Below are 19,122 nucleotides of genomic sequence, written 5' to 3'. Positions count from 1 at the left end.
GCTTATATATATGGTCTAGGCTGAATAGATGGTTTTCTGCCACAACAGTATGTGCCCTACGATTGACTGATTGCTTTATATCAAGTCAGCTAGGATAGACTCCAATTTTATCATGACCTTGATCAGGATAAGACTTTGGAAATGGGTAAATCTATGGCTGTTAGTTTATGTGCCATGAGATTGCCTTGCGACTAATGCATTGTGCCTTTTGCGTCAGCTGGTATAGGCTCCAGTTACCATTGACCCATTTCTCCAATAAGCAGTATAAAATGGATGGATGGGTAAATGGATGGCTGGCTGTTTGCAAACAGTATGCCCTACAATTGACTGCTGACCAGGCCACAGTGTAGTCTGATTCTCAACAGGAGAAGTGGTAGAAATTGGATGGATGGATTGTATCACAATCCATAAATTATATAAATTGTCCTTTTAGTTTGACAATAGTGCCCGCCATCGGACACTTTTTGGACGTGGGCCTTCGCTCAGCAGCTGTATTATCTGCGTATTATTTATAGACAGAGGTGGGTAGTAACACGTTACATTTACTCTGTTACATTTAGTCAAGTAACATTTTGGATAAATTGCACTTGTGAGAGTAGTTTGAATGAACTATACTTTTTACTTTTACCTGAGTATGCATGTGAAGAAGAATCGATACTTTTACTCCGTTACAATGATCGACATGCCGTTCGCTACTTTTATTTATCCATTAACGCGTGGGCGATGTATTTTTAGACTTTATCATCGACTTCCGCATAGGGCGCCATTTTGCCAATTCAACGTGATCGCTAGTGTCATTTGACTCAAATTCACCAATCAGATTGCACAAGGCAGTCACATGACCGCACACAAACCCTTCGTGGGCCAATCAAAGTGACTCATATAAGGAGGAAAAAAATAAGCCGCAGGAGTGTTAACTTTACAGACTCAGAAAAACAACAGCTTAGTCATGCAGCTCTTAAATTGTGACTGCCAAAAGTTGGATATTTCAGCCCACTTCTAGCTTGAGAAAACACCTTGCGGTAAGTTGCAGATCTCTCTCTCTCTCTCCTTCTCTCTCTCTCTCTCTCATGCACACACACACACGCACACAGACACACACACAAACACTATCAATAAGTCTGGTCAGTAGTATTCTGTAGGGTCCAATGCATGTGTTGTTGGTATATTTGGCATCAGCCAAAAATCCTGAGTCTGAAGGCCCTGGGTAGATTAGATTCATATGGCAACACACATAGAAGCTGAAATCTGATTGGACCCAAAAAATAAACTCACAAACGACTGGAACGCTGTTCAGGGAAGACACACACTATGAAATGAATACAAGAGACTGTTGGAAATGATACAATTTTATGGCAGCTCAGTGTTTTTGATGAGGGTTAGGCCAGCAGAGAAGGGTCTGAAGGCTCCCACCGCTCGCCTGCACAGCACAGCAAATCACATGTTGGTTCTATCCCAAACAAAGACTCGTTAGTTTCATGCAGGCCTACGTGCAGGAGTGGTTTTCAGGCTAAGGACAAAAAAGTCAATGTCATACCTTTTGAAATTGAAACTAATGATGTAAAATATTTTTGCTATCATGTTTTACAATAAACAAGTATCTGTCCCACAGCGCCGATTACAGCAGTGATGGTGAACCACACAGGAGGAGTGGCAGTGGCTCAGGAGCCCTTCACCCTCAACTGTCAGGTGAACGGAGAGGCGGAAACCATCCAGTGGTGGATGAACGACGACCTGGTGTCTGCTGACAACACCACAATATTTGATGCAGACAACCGAACACTGACTTTGAACCCAGCCCAGCCCTCCGATGCCGGCCAGTATAAGTGTCAGGCTTTCAACGCCGTGAGCAACCTGACTAGCAGCCCCTACATCCTGGAGGTCTACTGTAAGTCAAAGCATTTGTTCCACTGACAAAGCACTGACCAAAAAAAAATAAATTCCCAAATGTCTTTTAGTATGACCAATTTGATGAAACAAACAAAAAACTGTGGTGTTGCAAGGTTGTATTGTGACAGACGTCTGGTGTCCTGTATCATGACAGATGACAATACAGCTGGTGTATCAATGCCCAATCGTGATCGACAATAGCACTGGTATTTACGATGCTGTTTCATGAGGATGACAATCTGATTGATATATCAATTATTGACACAATTGGTGTATCGATGCTGTATCGTAACAGATGACTATAAGACTGGTGTATCGACACAGCGTCTTGACAGATGACGATACTTCCCGCTCAAACATACCGTGCCAAGAATTACTACAATTGTGATGACATATTCATTTGAGGCTTTTCATCATTACCATTTTGTGGCTCAAGGAGATCAAATAAATACTCCAAGGGCTTTCCATAGAGGAGACATGAGCGAGAAACGTACTTATTTGATATTGGAATTTGGTAACCCCAACCATCTTGTATTGCTCAAAAGTAATAGTGTTCTTGATGTAACCCTTATATTGCTTGTTTTCAAAGACGGGCCAAACACGCCGGTGATCACGGCACCCTCCGTGGCCCTGATTGGAAACCAGGTTCTCCTCAATTGCTCCAGCCTCTCCCATCCTCCGAGCATGTACAGCTGGCGCTTCAACGAAACTGAGGTGGCCAACACAGCCGAGTACCTGGCAGGACCGTTGGCATTCAACATGAACGGAACGTACACCTGCATCGCCTTCAACAATGTCACCGGGAGAAACAGCACAGCGTACCACATGCTCATTATTTTGGGTAAATGGATGGACTTGTTTTTATTTACAGGAAGTCCTCGATTTACGAACGAGTTCCGTTCCTACGCTGGCGACGTAACACGAATTTCCGCGTAAGTCGGATTTCACCGTTAAAGTCGAAATTTACGGCGAAACTCTTCTGTTACGGTTATCGTCCCACGTGATTGTGACAGCAGCCTCAGTGTGTGTGGGCGTGTGCGTCGGTGTGTGAGTGAGACCGGACTGCGCAGGCGTCGTCCGGCGGGACTGCGAAGGAGAAAGGAGTGCGCGCAGGTGCGAGTGTGTACAATAGCAAGTGTAGTGACGGCGACCGGGGAAGAGTAGCGGACCAGTTGATGTCCAATGTGCAGAGGAGCTAATAAAGCAGCAAGTCGGTGCTTCGTGCCTTTATTGTTGCCGCCACCCAACTCAGCTGTGCAACGAGAGAAGGGAGTTAAGCCCTGCGTCTCCCAACCACAGTCAGGTGACTGTAGCAGGAAAGGTTAACACTTCGTATAAAGAAACTCAAATACATTAAAATAAAAAAAATAAGATGCTGTACTTACCATTACTGCTGAGAGTGTGAAAAAAGGAGGGCGAAAAAGGCAAAGATACTCCCGGCGCACAAACACAGACAAGCACTATGCACTAGCTAAGCAGAAACACTATGGTGCTGTGGACAAAATGGCGGACGAAGCACTGGCGTCGTAAAGTCGAAAGTCGTAGGTCGAGTACGTAGTAACTCCAGGACTTCCTGTATTTATTTAAAAAATGTGTGTGGGGGCGGCGCTGTATTTCTTCAAGTAGTGAAAGATGCCATGTCTCAGTTAGTTAGAGGGTGCATCATCCGCAGTTGAACACAATTTGAATTCCATTGCTAACCAAAACATTAGCACCTACCAAATTAGGTAATCAGTCTCACAGTGAGGGCAAAAACGGGTAGCAACTATAATGATCTTAGTTCAGCTCACACAGGTGATTGTTCTTTCATGTTGTGTGCGTCCATTTTCAAATAATAGAGGGCATCCCCCTGCAAGTGAATTTAAAAAAAACACCCACTGGCCACTATATGAGGAAATGTGTATACTTATGCTCCAATTCTGATGGTCCCTTAACCTGTCCACAGCTCCGGTGAGCATGGCCTCCATAACAGCGGCTGGTGCACATCCAATCCTGAACAACACCTTCAGCCTCACCTGCGAGACCGAAGGAAATGTGGAGTCCATCACCTGGCAGCAAAACGGAGCCCCACTGTATGAAGACGGCACCACAAGCCTTTCCTTGAATAACGACACCCTCACCTTTGAGCCCGTGTTGATGTCCCACAACGGGAATTTTACGTGTGAAGCTTCTAACCCTCTCAGCAGCTTGACCAGTGAAAATTATACCCTCAACGTCATATGTAAGCTTATTATTTTACATGCCATATCCGTAACAGATGACAATAAGACTGCTGTATTGACGCTGTGTCATGACTGACGACAATAAAACTGGTGCAGTGACGTTGTATCATGACAGGCTATTGACGTTGTATCATGACAGATGAAGATACGACTGGTGTATTGATGCCATATCATGACAGAAGACGATACAACCGGTATATCGAAGCCGTATTATGACAGACAACAATAGAATCGGTGTATGATACTACTGCTGTGATTGGCTGGCAACCAGTTCAGGGTGTACCCCGCCTCCTGCCCGATGATAGCTGATAGTATGGCTGGTTTATCGATGCTGTATCGTGCCAGACGATTATATGACTGGTGTATTAATGGTGTATCGTGACAGATGACAATATCACTGGTGTATCAGCGCTGTATCATGACAGACAACAAGAGAATATTTTCTATTTCAGATGGACCCGGAGTGCCAAACGTCACCTTACCCATTGTGACGCTGGAGGGAAGCAGCGTCACACTCAGCTGCAGTGCTTTGTCGTACCCCTCCAGCCAGTACATGTGGTTCTTCAACGGCACCCCCGTGGCCAACACCTCCGTATACATAACACCTGCTCTCAACACAAACATGAGTGGGACATACACTTGCGAGGCCCGCAACACCATTACCGGCAACAACAGCTCCGCCGACACCATGCTGACTGTTCTCGGTGAGACCACTTGAACATTTTCCAGCAAAAACAACCAGGGGTGGGAAGTAACAAAGTACAAATACAAATAGTTTAGAGATATCTGTACTTATTATTTTGCTGACTTTGTACTTTTACTCCCTACATTTGAAAAGATGTAATCATTTTCCAATCATACAATCTACTTCTTATTTTGTGAAAAATAGGCTTGTTACATTTTTCAATGACATGATGTAAAAAGTTGTAAATGGAAAAAGGTCAGGTTAAGCTCCTGATTGATAGTTGGATTAATTGATTGATTGAGATCTTAGCATCTTATAAGCAGCAGTTTTCAAAGCAGAATTCCCCATACTGCCAGTCGTTTAAGAGCATTTTTGACCGTTTCAAGACCCATAGAATATTTTATGCAACAACAGAAGTACTGAACCTACCAAAAGAAAGAGTCGACACTCTTCTTTCACCAGAAAAAAAGTTTAATTCTACCTTTTCCTTCCTTTAGAAGACTGTGAAAGACCTTTTGATGGCAAAATAATTTATTAACAGATATACAGCTAAGAAAATTGACGTGAGTAATGCTGACTCAGCAAATAGCTCGAGTTGAGCGTGAGTGAATTTTTTTCATGGCATTCATCATTCAAGCCTTGAACTGTGTCATCTTTTCTCATGATTTTTACACATTTTACTGCCTACCGTGACACATGCTCTTTTTATACAATACATATACAGAACATACTCTGTTCGAGTGTGAGGTGCCTAAACTTGTCTGACTTCCAATGTGTTGGCATTTCTATCCCTCATAATTGACGTCACAAGCCAAGATTCACCACCTAATTTTAATCCTCTACTCAAAAACTGTACTGATCTCAAATCCAAAGCGATACAACACCACCATTTACAGGGATCTGGTAGTTATTCCATTGATTTACAAGCCTGAATTTTACAGACAAGCCGGGCGAGATCCTCTTCCACACCTAGCCGTTAAAAAATAAAATAAAGAAAAAAAAGACTTGACGAATACATACGTCTGTGGCAGTAAACGGTTGGATTCCAGTTGACGAATATGAACATCCACGGCAGTGAATGAGTTAAGCATTTTTGTTAGTCAGTTGACAATGTTAGCAAAGCTATAGGAATGCATTGTATTATTTACACAAGTATCTGTACTTCTACTTAAGTTCAGAGTCCTCTTAACACCTCTAAAAAACAATCCCCAAAAAAAACGCCTTTTTTTTTGTTTTGTTTTGTTTTTCAGAGAAAATCAAATATGTACACATAGAGGTGCCTGTGCATCCTCCCGTGGAAGGATATTCCTACATGATGATGTGCAACGTGTCCGGCCCTGCTGACCAAGTGGCATGGCGAGTAAACGGACAGCCTTTGATCACGGACGACAGGATCGCGATGTCCGTGGATAACCGGACTGTCACCTTCAACGAGCTGCACCGTAATGATTCTGGACTGTACCATTGCTGGGCTATTAATCTGGCTCAACACATGCTAAGCCCTCCTCACATGCTCCTTGTAAACTGTGAGTATGACATGGATATTACAGTGGGTACAGAAAGTATTCAGACACCTTACATTTTTCACTCTTTGTTATATTGCAGCCCTTTGCTAAAATCCATCCATTATCTACACCGCTTATCCTCACCTCATCTCCAGTTCTGGCAGGTTGGATGGTGAACGTTGGTGGGCAGCCATTTTCAGGTCTTCCCAGAGATGCTCAATTGGGTTTAAGTCAGGGGTTTAAGTCACGGAGTTGTTCTGAAGCCACTCCTTCAGTATTTTAGCTGTGTGCTTCGGGTCATTGTCTTATTTTGAAGGTGTACCTTCGGCCCAGTCTGACGTTCTGAGCACTCTGGAGAAGGTTTTCGTCCAGGATATCCCTGTACTTGGCCGCATTCATCTTTACTTCGATTCCAACCAGTCTCCCTGTCCCTTCAGCTGAAAAACACACCCAAAGCATGATGCTGCCACCACCATGCTTCACTGTTGGGACTGTGTTGGACAGGTGATGAGCATTGCCTGGTTTTCTCCACACATGCCACTTAGAATTAAGGTCAACGATTTCTATCCTGGTCTCATCAGGCCAGAGAATCTTATTTCTCACCATCTTGGAGTCCTTCAGGTGGTTTTTAGCAAACTCCATGCAGGCTTTGATGTGTCTTGCACTGAGGAGAGGCTTCTGTCGGGCCACTCTGCCATAAAGCCCCGACTGGTGGAGGGCTGCAGTGATGGTTGACTTGCTAGAACTTTCGTCCATCTCCCGACTGCATCTCTGGAGCTCAGCCACAGTGATATTTGGGTTATTCTTTACCTCTCTCACCAAGGCTCTTCTCCCCCAATTGCTCGGTTTGGCCGGATGGCCAGCTCTAGGAAGGGTTCTGGTCGTCCCAAACGTCTTCCATTCAAGGATTATGGAGGCCACTGTGCTCTTAGGAACCTTAAGTGCAGCAGATTTTTTTTCATAACCATGGCCAGATCTGTGCCTTCCCACAATTCTGTCTCTGAGCTCTTCAGGCAGTTCCTTTGACCTCATGATTCTCATTTGCTCTGACATGCACTGTGAGCTGTAAGGTCCTATACAGACAGGGGTGTGGCGTTCCTAATCAAGTCCGATCAGTATAATGGAACACAGCTGGACTCCAGTGAAGTTGTACAACCATTTTAAGGATGATCAGAAGAAATGGACAGCACCCGAGTTAAAAATATATGAGTGTCACAGCAAAGGGTCTGAATACTTATGCCTTTGTGATATTTCAGTTTTTCTTTTTTAATAAATCAGCAACAATTTCAATATATATATATATATATATATATATATATATATATATATATATATATATAGCGAGCGAGAGAGAGGCACGTAAAAAATATGGTTGCTTCAAAGTAAAGTATTTTACGAAACGATACGAAATCAACAATATGTTTTATTGTTGCAGTTGGACCAGAAACGCCCATGATTTATGGTCCGTCGATGGCTGTGGAGGGACAGTCGGTAAACTTCAGCTGCTCCGCAGTGTCGCTGCCCGACAGTCACTTCACCTGGTGGCACAACGACACGAAGGTAGCCAACAGCTCCCTCTTTGTGTCAGCCCCTTTGACACTAAACATGAGTGGAAAGTACACTTGCATGGCCCGCAATCCCGTGTCGGGAATGAATAGCACCAGCGTCCTGATGCTCCAGGTCCTTGGTAAGAATCCACAACTGTTCCAAAATGTTTTCTTTTGATATATACATAGCAACAGCTCTGGACAGTCTCCACAGTTTCCACTTCACTGCAGTGCTCTGATCTTTTCAGAATCAGAATCATCTTTATTTTCCAAGTATGTCCAAAAACACACAAGGAATTTGTCTCCGGTAGTTGGAGCCGCTCTAGTACGACAACAGAAATCTTTGCTACCATTATTCTCTTCTCTAGTAAAATTTGTCTCCTTACAACATGCTGAATAGAAAGTATGGTAAACCCCAGATATTTGCAGGTGATAGGAACCAAGCCCTCCTGCAAATTGGTGAAAAACTGCAAGTAATTGACTATTTATGTTTGTCATTGCCTGTATTAGTAGTTTAAAGCATAAGTATACCACAAACTATGATCCAAAAACACTTTAATATCATTTCAAACTCATCTAAAAGCATTACACTTTAATACCAATAAATGTACCAATAAATGGCTTACAGATTAGATTTTGACCTAATGCACCAGAAGTACACATGTACATGCGGTGAAGACTCCATGTAATTTCCACTAACAACCCAGGCTTAACTCAGCTTCTCAACATACAAAGATGTTAGTCTCTGAATTACTAATTTCCAGTTAGCCGGGGCTTTGTGGTGGTGTCTTGTGGTGAATAGTGAATCAGGAATAGGTGTGTTCACTACACAGGCGTAAATAGAATGCTCCTCCGTCGTTGATTGTTAGGATGTCTCAGTCGTACTGATGTTTCTCATACGGCGTGGTTTTCGCAGTTTCCCACCGTGAAGCTATCATTTCAGAGTCATTTTGGCTTTTTCTGCGGGTCCTTCAAAAAGAAAATTGTCTGACAGATTTTGTCCATTTGCTATCAAATTGCGTATACTAGACAGATGGGTGACACTAATTTGTTGGACATTTGAGTTTTCATTGTTGCCTGTGAGCAGAGTGTCTTTTTTGTGTTATAAAACAACCACTTCAACATATTTTAAACAAGTCACATTATAACATAGTACAGAACCACCTGCATATTCCTGGATTTGCTATTCATGAATTCACCTTTTAATGTTTTTTTTGTTTGGAGTGGCCAACCAGTTCAGGGTGTACCCCGCCTCCTGCCCAATGTTAGCTGGGATAGGCTCCAGCACGCCCGCGACCCTCGTGAGGAGAAGCGGCTCAGAAAATGGATGGATGGATGTTTGGAGTGGCCAATTCAAAGTCTGGACTTGAATCCAATTGAAATGCAGTGGCATGGGATAGGCTCATGCCGTTCATGCTCGAAAACCTTCCATTTTTGCTGAATTGAAACAATTCAGCAAGGAAGAGTGGGCGAAAATATCTCCACAGAGATGTGAAAGACTCATAACCAGTTACAGAAAATGCTTGATTTCAGTTGATGCTGCTGAGGATGGCCTAAACCGTTATTAGGTTTAGGGGGCATTACTTTTTCACACAGTGCTAGGTAGCTTTCAAAGGTTTTAATAAATAAAATCACCAACTAAAAACTTTACGCCCCTGGTAGGGTCACCCATGGCAAACAGGTCCAAGGTAAGGGACCAGACAAAAGTACAGCTCACAGACCGGTTATGATGATGAATATAAATGGACCTAGGTTTACCGTGCCAGTATGCGCCAAACAGCAGCTCAGAGTACCCACTCTTTTTGGATGAGGTGCTGGAGAGTGCTTCCGCTGGGGACTCCCTCATTCCACTGCGAGACTTCAATTCTCACATGGGCAATGACGGTGAGACCTGGAGGAGCTTGATCGGGAAGAACACTATCCCCCCCCCCACCAGAACCCGACCGGCGGTCTGTTATTGGACTTCTGTACTCATCATGAATTGTCCATAATGAACACCATGTTCAGACATAAGGGTCTCCACATGTGCACTTGGCACCAGGAAACCCTAGGCCGCAGTTCGATGATCAACTTTGTGGTCGTGTCATTGGACTTGCAGCCGCATATCTTGGACACTTGGGTGAATTGCATATCTGTTGTTGACCAATACTGACCACTCGTGTGCTTGAGAACTATCTGCACCATTTGCACAATTGTCACTGTTCCAGATTATTGCACTATTAGTCACTTTAAACATCTTAAATTTCTTGTAGCCTCTGCATCATTTGCACAATTGTCACTGTATCAGATTATTGCTCTATTAGTCATTTCAAACTAAATTGATAGAGGACTCTGCATCATTTGCACAACTGTCAAAAAAGTATCAGCATTACCACGTTACCAGTAACCTTTCATTGCTCGGTGACTCTACGTAGTGTGTTTTTCCTGTATGTTCCAAAATGGCTGTCTGCTGTCAGTTCCAACTACTGGAGACAAATTCCTTGTGTGTTTTTGATAAAACAAATATAGATGATTCTGATTCTGTAGAGCGGGGCAGCGCTGTCAACCGATCACCACCTGGTGTTGATTTGGCTCAGAGGGTAGGGGAAGATGCCGGTCCGACCTAGCAGACCCAAACTTATTGTGAGGGTTTTTTGGGAATGTCTGGCAGTGTCCCCTGTCAGAAGGAGCTTCAACTCCCATCTCCGACAGAATTTCGCCCATGTCCCGGGGGAAGTGGGGGACAATGAGTACGAATGGACCATGTTCCGCGCCTCCATTGTTGATGTTGCCGACCGGAGCTGTGGCCGTATGGCGGTCGGTGCCTGTTGTGACGGCAATCCCCGAACCTGTTGGTGGACACCAGCGGTAAGGGATGCCATCAAGCTGAAGAAGGTGTAGTGTTTATGGATTTGGGATCAAATGTAATTTATTTGAGAAAATAATTTGCCGAAGTTGAACGCAGGAGAGCGGAGACAGGGATGCAGCCCCGTCCGAGATTGGGGGTCATGGTGCCATCTAGTGAGAGTATGTCCATTACAAAGGAGTCCTATCAGTCCTTTCTGTCCTCTGGGACTCCGGAGGCAGCCGATGGGTCTGGCTGGCCAAGCGGAACACAGCTTTGGTGGTTGCTGAGGCCAAAACTTGGCCATGGGAGGAATTTAGTTTAGTGACACAGTCTCCCAGACGGCTTCGAGGAAATTCTGGTCCACCATCCGACGTCTCGGGAGGGGGAAGAAGTGCACCATCAACACTGTGTATGGTGGGGATGGGGCGCTGCTGACTTCAACTCGGGACGATGTGAGCTCGAGGGCCGAATCCTGCAAAGCCCTTCTCAATTCCACCGACACGCCTTCCCATTAGGAAGCAGAGTCTGGGGACTCTGAGGCAGGTTCTCCAGTGGTGGATGAGATTTGCCCGGAGTTCCTTAACTCTCTGGATGTTCTGGGGGTGTCCTGGTTGACATGCCTCTGCAATATCGCGTGGACATTGGGGACAGTGCTACTGGATTGGCAGACCGGGGTGGTGGTACCACTTTTTAAGAATGGGAACTGGAGGATGTGCTCCAACTGTAGGGGATGACAATTGTTAGCCTCCCTTGTAAGGTCTATTCTGGGGTTCTGGAGAGGAGGGTCCATCACCAAGTCGAATCTCATATTTAGGAGAAGCAATGTAGTTTTCATTCTGGTCGTGGAACAGAAGACCAGCTCTACACCCTCAGCAGGTTCTTTGAGGGTGCATGGGAGTTCACCCAACCAGTCTACATGTGATTTGTGGACTTGGAGAAGGCATTCGACCGTGTCCCTCAGGGAGTCGTGTGGGGGTTACTCTGGGAGTCTGGGTTACCGGACCTCCTGATACGGGCTGTTCAGTCCCTGTACAAGTGGTGTCAGAGTTTGATCCACATTGCATTGGATTCGGTTCCAGTGAGAGTTGGACTCCATTAAGGCTGCCCTTTGTCACTGATTCCGTTCATTCCTTTTATGGACAGAATTTCTAGGCGCAGCCAAGGTGTTCAGCGGGTCCGATTTGGTGACATCAGTATTACGTGCCTGCTTTTTGAAAATTATATGGTTCTGATGCCTTCATCAAGCCGGGATATTCAATTCTTACTGAAACGGTTCGCCGCCGAGTGTGAAGCGCCTGGGCTGAAAATCAGCACCTCCAAATTTGAGACCATCTGGGATCAATCATGGTCCTCAGTCAGAAAAGAGTAGAGTGGAGTGCCCTCTCCTGGTCGGGAGGAGATCAAGTATCTCGGGGTCGTGTTCACGAGTGAGGGAAGTATGGAGGGGGAGAGCGACAGGCGAATCTGTGCAGCGTCTGCAGTAATGGGGACTCTATATCGGATTTTCGTGGTGAAAAAGGAGCTGAGATGAAAGGCGAAGCTCTCGATTTACCGGTCTACCTATGCTCTTGCTCTCACCTATGGTCACAAGCTGTTGGTGGTGGCAAAAAGAACAAGATTGCTGATACAAACTGACAAAATGAGTTTCCTCTGGAGGGTGTCTGGGCTGTCCCTTAGAGATAGGGTGAGAAGCTCTGTCATCTGGAAGGGACTCAGATTCAATTTACTGCTCCTTCACATCTAGAGGAGCCAGATGAGGTGGCTCGGGCATCTGGTTAGATGCCTTCTGGACGCCTCCCTGGTGAGATGTTCTGGGCTGTCTTGGAGAAACTACAGTGGGTACCCCCTTAAAATGTTCACTCTTTGTTATATTGCAGCCATTTGCTAAAATAATTTAAGTTATTTTTTTCCCCTCAATAATGTACACACTGCACCCCATATTGACAGAAAACACAGAATTGTTGAATTTTTTAAAGATTTACTAAAAAAGAAAAACTGAAATATCACACAGCCATAAGTATTCAGACCCTTTGCTGTGACACTCATATTTTTAACTCAGGTGCTGTCCATTTCTTCTGATCATTCTTGAGATGGTTGTACACCTTCATTGGAGTCCAGCTGTGTTTGATTATTCTGATTGGACTTGATTAGGAAAGCCACACCCCTGTCTATATAAGACCTTACAGCTCACAGTGCATGTCAGAGCAAATGAGAATCATGAGGTCAAAGGAACTGCCTGAAGAGCTCAGAGACAAAATTGTGCCAAGACACAGATCTGGCCAAGGTGACAAAAAAAATTATGCCACACTTAGGGTTCCTAAGAGCACATTGGCCTCCATAATCCTGAAATGGAAGACGTTTGGGACGACCAGAACCCTTCCTTAGAGCTGGCCATCTGACCAAACTGACCAATCGGGGGAGAAGAGCCTTGGTGAGAGAGGTAAAGAAAAACCCAAAGATCACTGTGGCTGAGTTCCAGAGATGCAGTCGGGAGATGGGAAAAATGTCTCGAAAGTCAACCATCACTGCAGCCGGATTGCAGGATTGCATCACTGCAGGATTGGCTTCAGAACAACTCCCTGACTGTTTTTGAATGGCCTAGCCAGAGCCCTGACTTATACCCAATTGAGCATCTCTGGAGAGACCTGAAAATGGCTGTCCACCAATGTTAACCATCCAACCTGACAGAACTGGAGAGGATCTGCAAGGAGGAATGGCAGAGGATCCCCAAATCCAGGTGTGAAAAACATGTTGCATCATTCCCAAAAAGACTCATGGCTGTATTAGCTCAAAAGGGTGCTTCTACTAAATACTGAGCAAAGGGTCTGAATACTTATGGCTGTGTGCTATTTCAGTTTTCTTTTTTTAATAAATCTGCAAACATTTCAACAACTAGGTTTTTTTTCTGTCAATATGGGGTGCTGTGTGTAAATTAATGAGGGGGGGGGGGGGAATTAACTTAAATGATTTTAGCAAATGGCTGCAATATAACAAAGAGTGAAAAATTTAAGGGGGTCTGAATACTTTCCATACCCACTATACGTCTCTCGGCTGGCCTAGGAACACCTTAGGATCCCGCCGGAAGAGTTGAACGAAGTGGCTGGGGAGAGGGTGGTCTGGGCCTCCCTGCTCCAGCTGTTGCCCCTGCGACCCGACCTTGGATGGATGGATATTAGTGGAAGTTACTTCACTGCATCTGCATGTACACTCACACTTCAGGTGCATTTTGGTTTTAAATCAAATCATCTGTAAGCCATTCATCTTTAAGCTAATGCAAAATGTAATGATTTGAAATTTATTTGAAATGATGAGCTGTTTTGCGATCAATTTGTGGTATATTTATGGTTCAAAATATTAATTTAGGTAATTATAAACATCAATTACTCACATAATAATTTCGATATTCGCGGAAGCGCTTGGTCTCTAGTCCTCGCCAATAATGAGAGTTAAATGTACTTTCTAATTGTGTGTTGACATCTTCAGAGGCCATCAAGTCGGTGATGTTGGAAAACAATACGATTCCCATCGATGGCGACAACTTCACGCTCACCTGTGAGGTGGACGGGCATTACACATCCATCCAATGGAGGAAAGGCGGGATGCATCTCACAGCAAACTGGTCCACCACCAATCACTCCCACTACTACATACGAGAGAACAGGCTTCACTTCTTACCCTTGACGCGCGCAGACGACGGCATGTATGTGTGCGTCGCCAGCAATCCAGTCGGTCTTCACGAAAGCCCCCCGTATGATCTCCTGGTCAACTGTGAGTACCGAAGGAATTGACCAAGTAGAGTGGTGCCTTGAGATTTATTTTATTTGTAAGTAAGCTGCTGTATTCGTCAATTGTCTTTTATACTGTCTGTCTATGTGCGGAACTCCACTGTTTGTATTCAAATATATGTTGCTTAAAAGGTTAGAACACTGCAACACCGATGCTATTCATTAGCATATACATGGTGTTTTGCATTGTTTTTAGCATTAAGCTAAGCGGAATTAAAGTTATGTGGTTGTTTTAAATACACCACGTCATTCTTTTTGCTTTGTTTAGTTTGACAGTAAACTTCAACTAGGAGTGGCATAACAGCTTGAAGCCTCTTTTTTGAAGCATTTTTCTCAATCTGCCAAACTGCTGCTTGTTGTCAAGTGAGTTTGCATGTATTCCTCATGCTTGCGTGAGTTTTCTACTCCAGCTCCCGGCCACATTCCAAAAACATGCACGTTCAGTTCACTGAAGGTTCATTGACTATGTGTGAATGAATGGTTGTCTTGATTATACAGTGTATGACTGACTGGTGACCAATCGAGGGTGTAGCCAGCCTTTTGGTCAGAGTCAGCTGGGATAGGCTCCAGCTCAGCCATGCGCCGAATGAGGGCGGGCGCTATATAAGATAGATGGATGTTTCACTTGACATAAATTGTCACCCCATGACGACTGGTTAGCACGTCTGCCTCACAGGTTTGAGGACCCGGGTTCAAATCCTGCCTCGCCTGTGTGGAGTTTGCATGTTTTCCCCGTGCCTGAGTGGTTTTCCTCCCACATCCCAAAAACATGCATTGTAGGTTGATTGAAGACCCTAAATTGCCTATAGGTTTGAAATTGAGTGTGAAGGGTTGTTTATATTTGCCCTGCGATTGGCTGGCAACCAGTTCAGGGTGTACCTAGCCTCTCGCTCGGAGTCAGCTGGGATAGGCTCCAGCACGCCCGCGAACCTAGTGAGGATGAGCGGTATGAAAAATGAATGAATGAACTTTACCCCGTGTGTAGATGAGTAATACCAATGCCAATTAAACACCAACTGCCCAAGAGCAGCATTAAGTAGCATTTTGAGCTAAAACAGCATCCTTTCACTCATTTCACGATTCATCCACTTGCAGACGGGCCTCTCAGCGTGACTATCTCAGGTCCGGACTTTGCTAAAGAAGACCTCACCATTTCCATCACGTGCGTTGCCGATTCTCGGCCGGAAAGCGAGTACCAGTGGTTTATGAATGACATGCCTTCGTCAGCCTTCGCCTCCGGCAGTATCATCCAAATCCCGCTGCTGGAGTCCAACTACACGTGCAAGGCAAGGAACCCTGTGACCAACATCACTATGTCTAAGACCAAGTCCCTTGGCCTCATTGGTGAGTACAACTCTCCTTCAGTGGCACTGTAATGTGGCCATAAAATTGCCTTAAATTCCCTAAAAATTGTCTTATCTTTCAGGTTCCGCTTCTGCCCTCCATTCACAACCCCATAAATTCCTTGTAATCATAAATGTTTTTATCATGTCCGTCCCAGTTTTCGTCCACTGAATGGCTCCAAATCATCTGTAATTTTGTAGTTAATAAAAAATGTGAGGGCAAGGTGTCCTGCAGTCAGTAAGTTTTGTTTGTTTGAAAAGGCACATTTGTAACAATCTGATATTCTTAATTGTAATTTTTACTGACAGCACGTTGTGATTATTGCTGTCACTGCACTGGAACACACTTGTAGTCCTTTCAAAGTGGCTCCATTATTTCCCTTGCTAAAAATCAACTTTTGCACTTTTCCACAGTCACGTTAGATCAAACTGTATGAAATGTATACAAATTTTTATCATGCATTGATTTGCCGTATTTATTTCTAAATCAATAAAACTTGTAAGACTGGTTGGCCCTTGCGCCATGTTGTCATGTTAATTGTGCTTGTAGCCTACTAAGTTACTTGGTGCATTAAGTTTTTTTTGCTGGTTCTTATATATTTTGGAGAAAGTGCAGAAAGTCTAATACCGTGTCTCAGAAACAGTATTCATAAACATGGGTGGGGATAAGAGACAGGCCAGTACACCAGACGCTGGAGGGCGACACCAACTCATTGGTAGCATGAGGTATATACAGTACATCTGAAAGCCACAGATGTTGCTCATGAAGCATCCTGAACATGGATACAGTAGGAGGAAAAGGTATGTGAACCCTTTGGAATTTCTTACATTTCTGCATAAATTGGTCATGTCATTTTATGGCCATTTAAAGCACAGGAATAAACAGTCTGCTTAAACTAATACCATGCAAAAAAATTGTGTTTTCATGTTTTTATTGAAAATAAATAGCATAACCATTCACAGGACAGGGAGGAAAAGGTAAGTGAACCCTTGGAATTAACAACTGGTTGACCCTCCTTTGGCAGCAATAACCTCGATCAAATGTTTGCTGTAGTTGCAGATCAGATGTGCACAGCGATCAGGTTGAATTTTGGACCATTTACAAGACTTGCAGTTCAGCAGGATTCCTGTGATGTCTGGTGTGAGTACCTCTCTTGAGGTCATGCCACAGCATCTCAATCGGGGTGAGGTCTGGACTTTGACTGGGCCGCTCCAAAATACGTATTTTCTTCTTCTGAGCCCATTCTGTTGTTGATTTGATTATGTTATTGGATCAAGGTCCTGTTGCAACACCAATCCTCTTTTGAGCTTCAAATGTTGGACAGATGGCCTCAAGTTCTACTGCAAACTATCTTAATAAACTTGTGAATTCATTTTTTCATCGATGACAGCAAGCTGTTCAGGCCCTGAAGATGCAAAGCATAGCCATAGCATGATGCTCCCTCCACCATGCTTCACAGTTGGGAAAAGGTTTTGATGTTGGTGTGCTGTGCCATTTTTCCTCCACACATGGCGTTGTGTTCCTCCCAAACAATTCAACTTTATGGTTTCATTTGTCCCCGCGATCCTAACCAGGATAAGCGGTGTTGAAAATGGATGGATTGATGGATGGTTACCTTTGTCCTTTGAATATTTTACCAGCAGTGCCATAGAACATCCAGGTACTCTTGAGTAAACTTCGAATGTGCAGCAGTTTAAATTTTTTAGACAACAGCTTCCTCAGTGTTCGCCCATGAACCCCATTCTTTTTTTGTTTTTAAATGTTTTATGTATGGTAGATTTGTCAACAAGCTGGCCAAGCGGAATGCAGCTCTGGTGGTCGCTGAAGCAAAAACTCGGGCATGGGAGGAGTTCGGTGAGGCCACGGAGAAAGACTTCCGGACGGATTCGAGGAAATTCTGGTCCACCATCCGACATCTCAGGAGAGGAAAGCAGTGCACCACCAACACTGTGTATAGTGGGGATGGGGCGCTGCTGACCTCGACTCGGGACGTTGTGAGTCGGTGGGGAGAATACTTCGAAGACCTCCTCAATTCCACCGACACGCCTTCCTATGAGGAAGCAGAGTGTGGGTTCTCTGAGGCGGGCTCTCCTATCTCTGGGTTTGAGGTCACCGAGGAAGTTAAAAAGCTCCTCGGTGGCAGGGCCCCGGGGGTGGATGAGATTCGCCCGGAGTTCCTAAAGGCTCTGGGTGTTGTGGGGCTGTCCTGGTTGACACGCCTCTGCAACATCGCGTGGACATCGGGGACAGTGCCTCTGGATTGGCAGACTGGGGTGGTGGTCCCCCGTTTTAGGAAGGGGGACCACCAACTACAGGGGGATCACACTCCTCAGCCTCCCTGGTAAGGTCTATTCAGGGGTGCTGGAGAGGAGGGTCCGTCGGGAAGTCGAATCTCAGATTCAGGAGGAGCAGTGTGGTTTTTGTCCTGGCCGTGGAACAGTGGACCAGCTCTACACCCTCGGCAGGGTCCTCAAGGGTGCATGGGAGTTCGCCCAACCAGTCTACATGTGTTTTGTGGACTTGGAGAAGGCGTTCGACCGTGTCCTGTGGAGGGTGCTTCGGGAGTATGGGGTACCGAACCCCCTGATACGGGCTGTTCGGTCCCTGTACGACCGGAGTCAGAGTTTGGTCCGCATATCCGGCAGTAAGTCGGACTCGTTCCCGGTGAGGGTTGGACTCCGCCAAGGCTGCCCTTTGACGCCGATTCTGTTCATAACTTTTATGGACAGAATTTCTAGGCGCAGCCGAGGCGTAGAGGGGGTCCGGTTTGGTGGCCTCAGTATTGCATCTCTGCTTTTTGCAGATGACGTAGTTCTGTTGGCGTCATCAAGCCGCGACCTCCACCTCTCACAGGAGGAGTTCGCAGCCGAGTGTGAAGCGGCTGGAATGAGAATCAGCACCTCCAAATCTGAGACCATGGTCCTCAGTCGGAAAAGGGTGCCATGCCCTCTCCAGGTCAGGGTTGAGATCCTGCCCCAAGTGGAGGAGTTCAAGTATCTTGGGGTCTTGTTCACGAGTGAGGGAAGAATGGAACGGGAGATCGACAGGCGGATCGGTGCAGCGTCTGCAGTGATGCTGACTTTGTATCGGTCCGTTGTGGTAAAGAAGGAGCTAAGCCGAAAGGCGAAGCTCTCAATTTACCGGTCGATCTTCGTTCCTACCCTCACCTATGGTCACGAGCTGTGGGTCGTGACCGAAAGAACAAGATCCCGGATACAAGCTGCCGAAATGAGTTTCCTCCGCAGGGTGTCCGGGCTCTCCCTTAGAGATAGGGTGAGAAGCTCGGTCATCCGGGAGGATCTCAGAGTAGAGCCGCT

General features: G+C 45.2%; 1 protein-coding gene across 1 annotated transcript in view; it reads left to right on the top strand.

Annotated features, from left to right (window-relative positions):
* Positions 1-16,312, top strand: part of ceacam1 (CEA cell adhesion molecule 1) — a 58,239-nt gene extending 41,927 nt beyond the window's left edge. Inside the window, exons 24-32 of the mRNA XM_061776417.1 lie at positions 1,613-1,888; positions 2,480-2,731; positions 3,836-4,111; positions 4,565-4,816; positions 6,048-6,323; positions 7,738-7,989; positions 14,160-14,444; positions 15,557-15,805; positions 15,888-16,312. Of these exons, the coding sequence (XP_061632401.1) occupies positions 1,613-1,888; positions 2,480-2,731; positions 3,836-4,111; positions 4,565-4,816; positions 6,048-6,323; positions 7,738-7,989; positions 14,160-14,444; positions 15,557-15,805; positions 15,888-15,976 (2,207 nt within the window). The 3' untranslated portion in view covers positions 15,977-16,312. The remainder of the gene's footprint in view (positions 1-1,612; positions 1,889-2,479; positions 2,732-3,835; positions 4,112-4,564; positions 4,817-6,047; positions 6,324-7,737; positions 7,990-14,159; positions 14,445-15,556; positions 15,806-15,887) is intronic.
* Positions 16,313-19,122: the final 2,810 nt, after the last annotated feature.

This window comes from Phyllopteryx taeniolatus, chromosome 6 (genome assembly GCF_024500385.1).
Source record: "Phyllopteryx taeniolatus isolate TA_2022b chromosome 6, UOR_Ptae_1.2, whole genome shotgun sequence".
Taxonomy (NCBI): Eukaryota; Metazoa; Chordata; class Actinopteri; order Syngnathiformes; family Syngnathidae; genus Phyllopteryx; species Phyllopteryx taeniolatus.
Note: the sequence above shows the minus strand (reverse complement) of the source record. Positions and strands in the feature narration are given on the sequence as shown.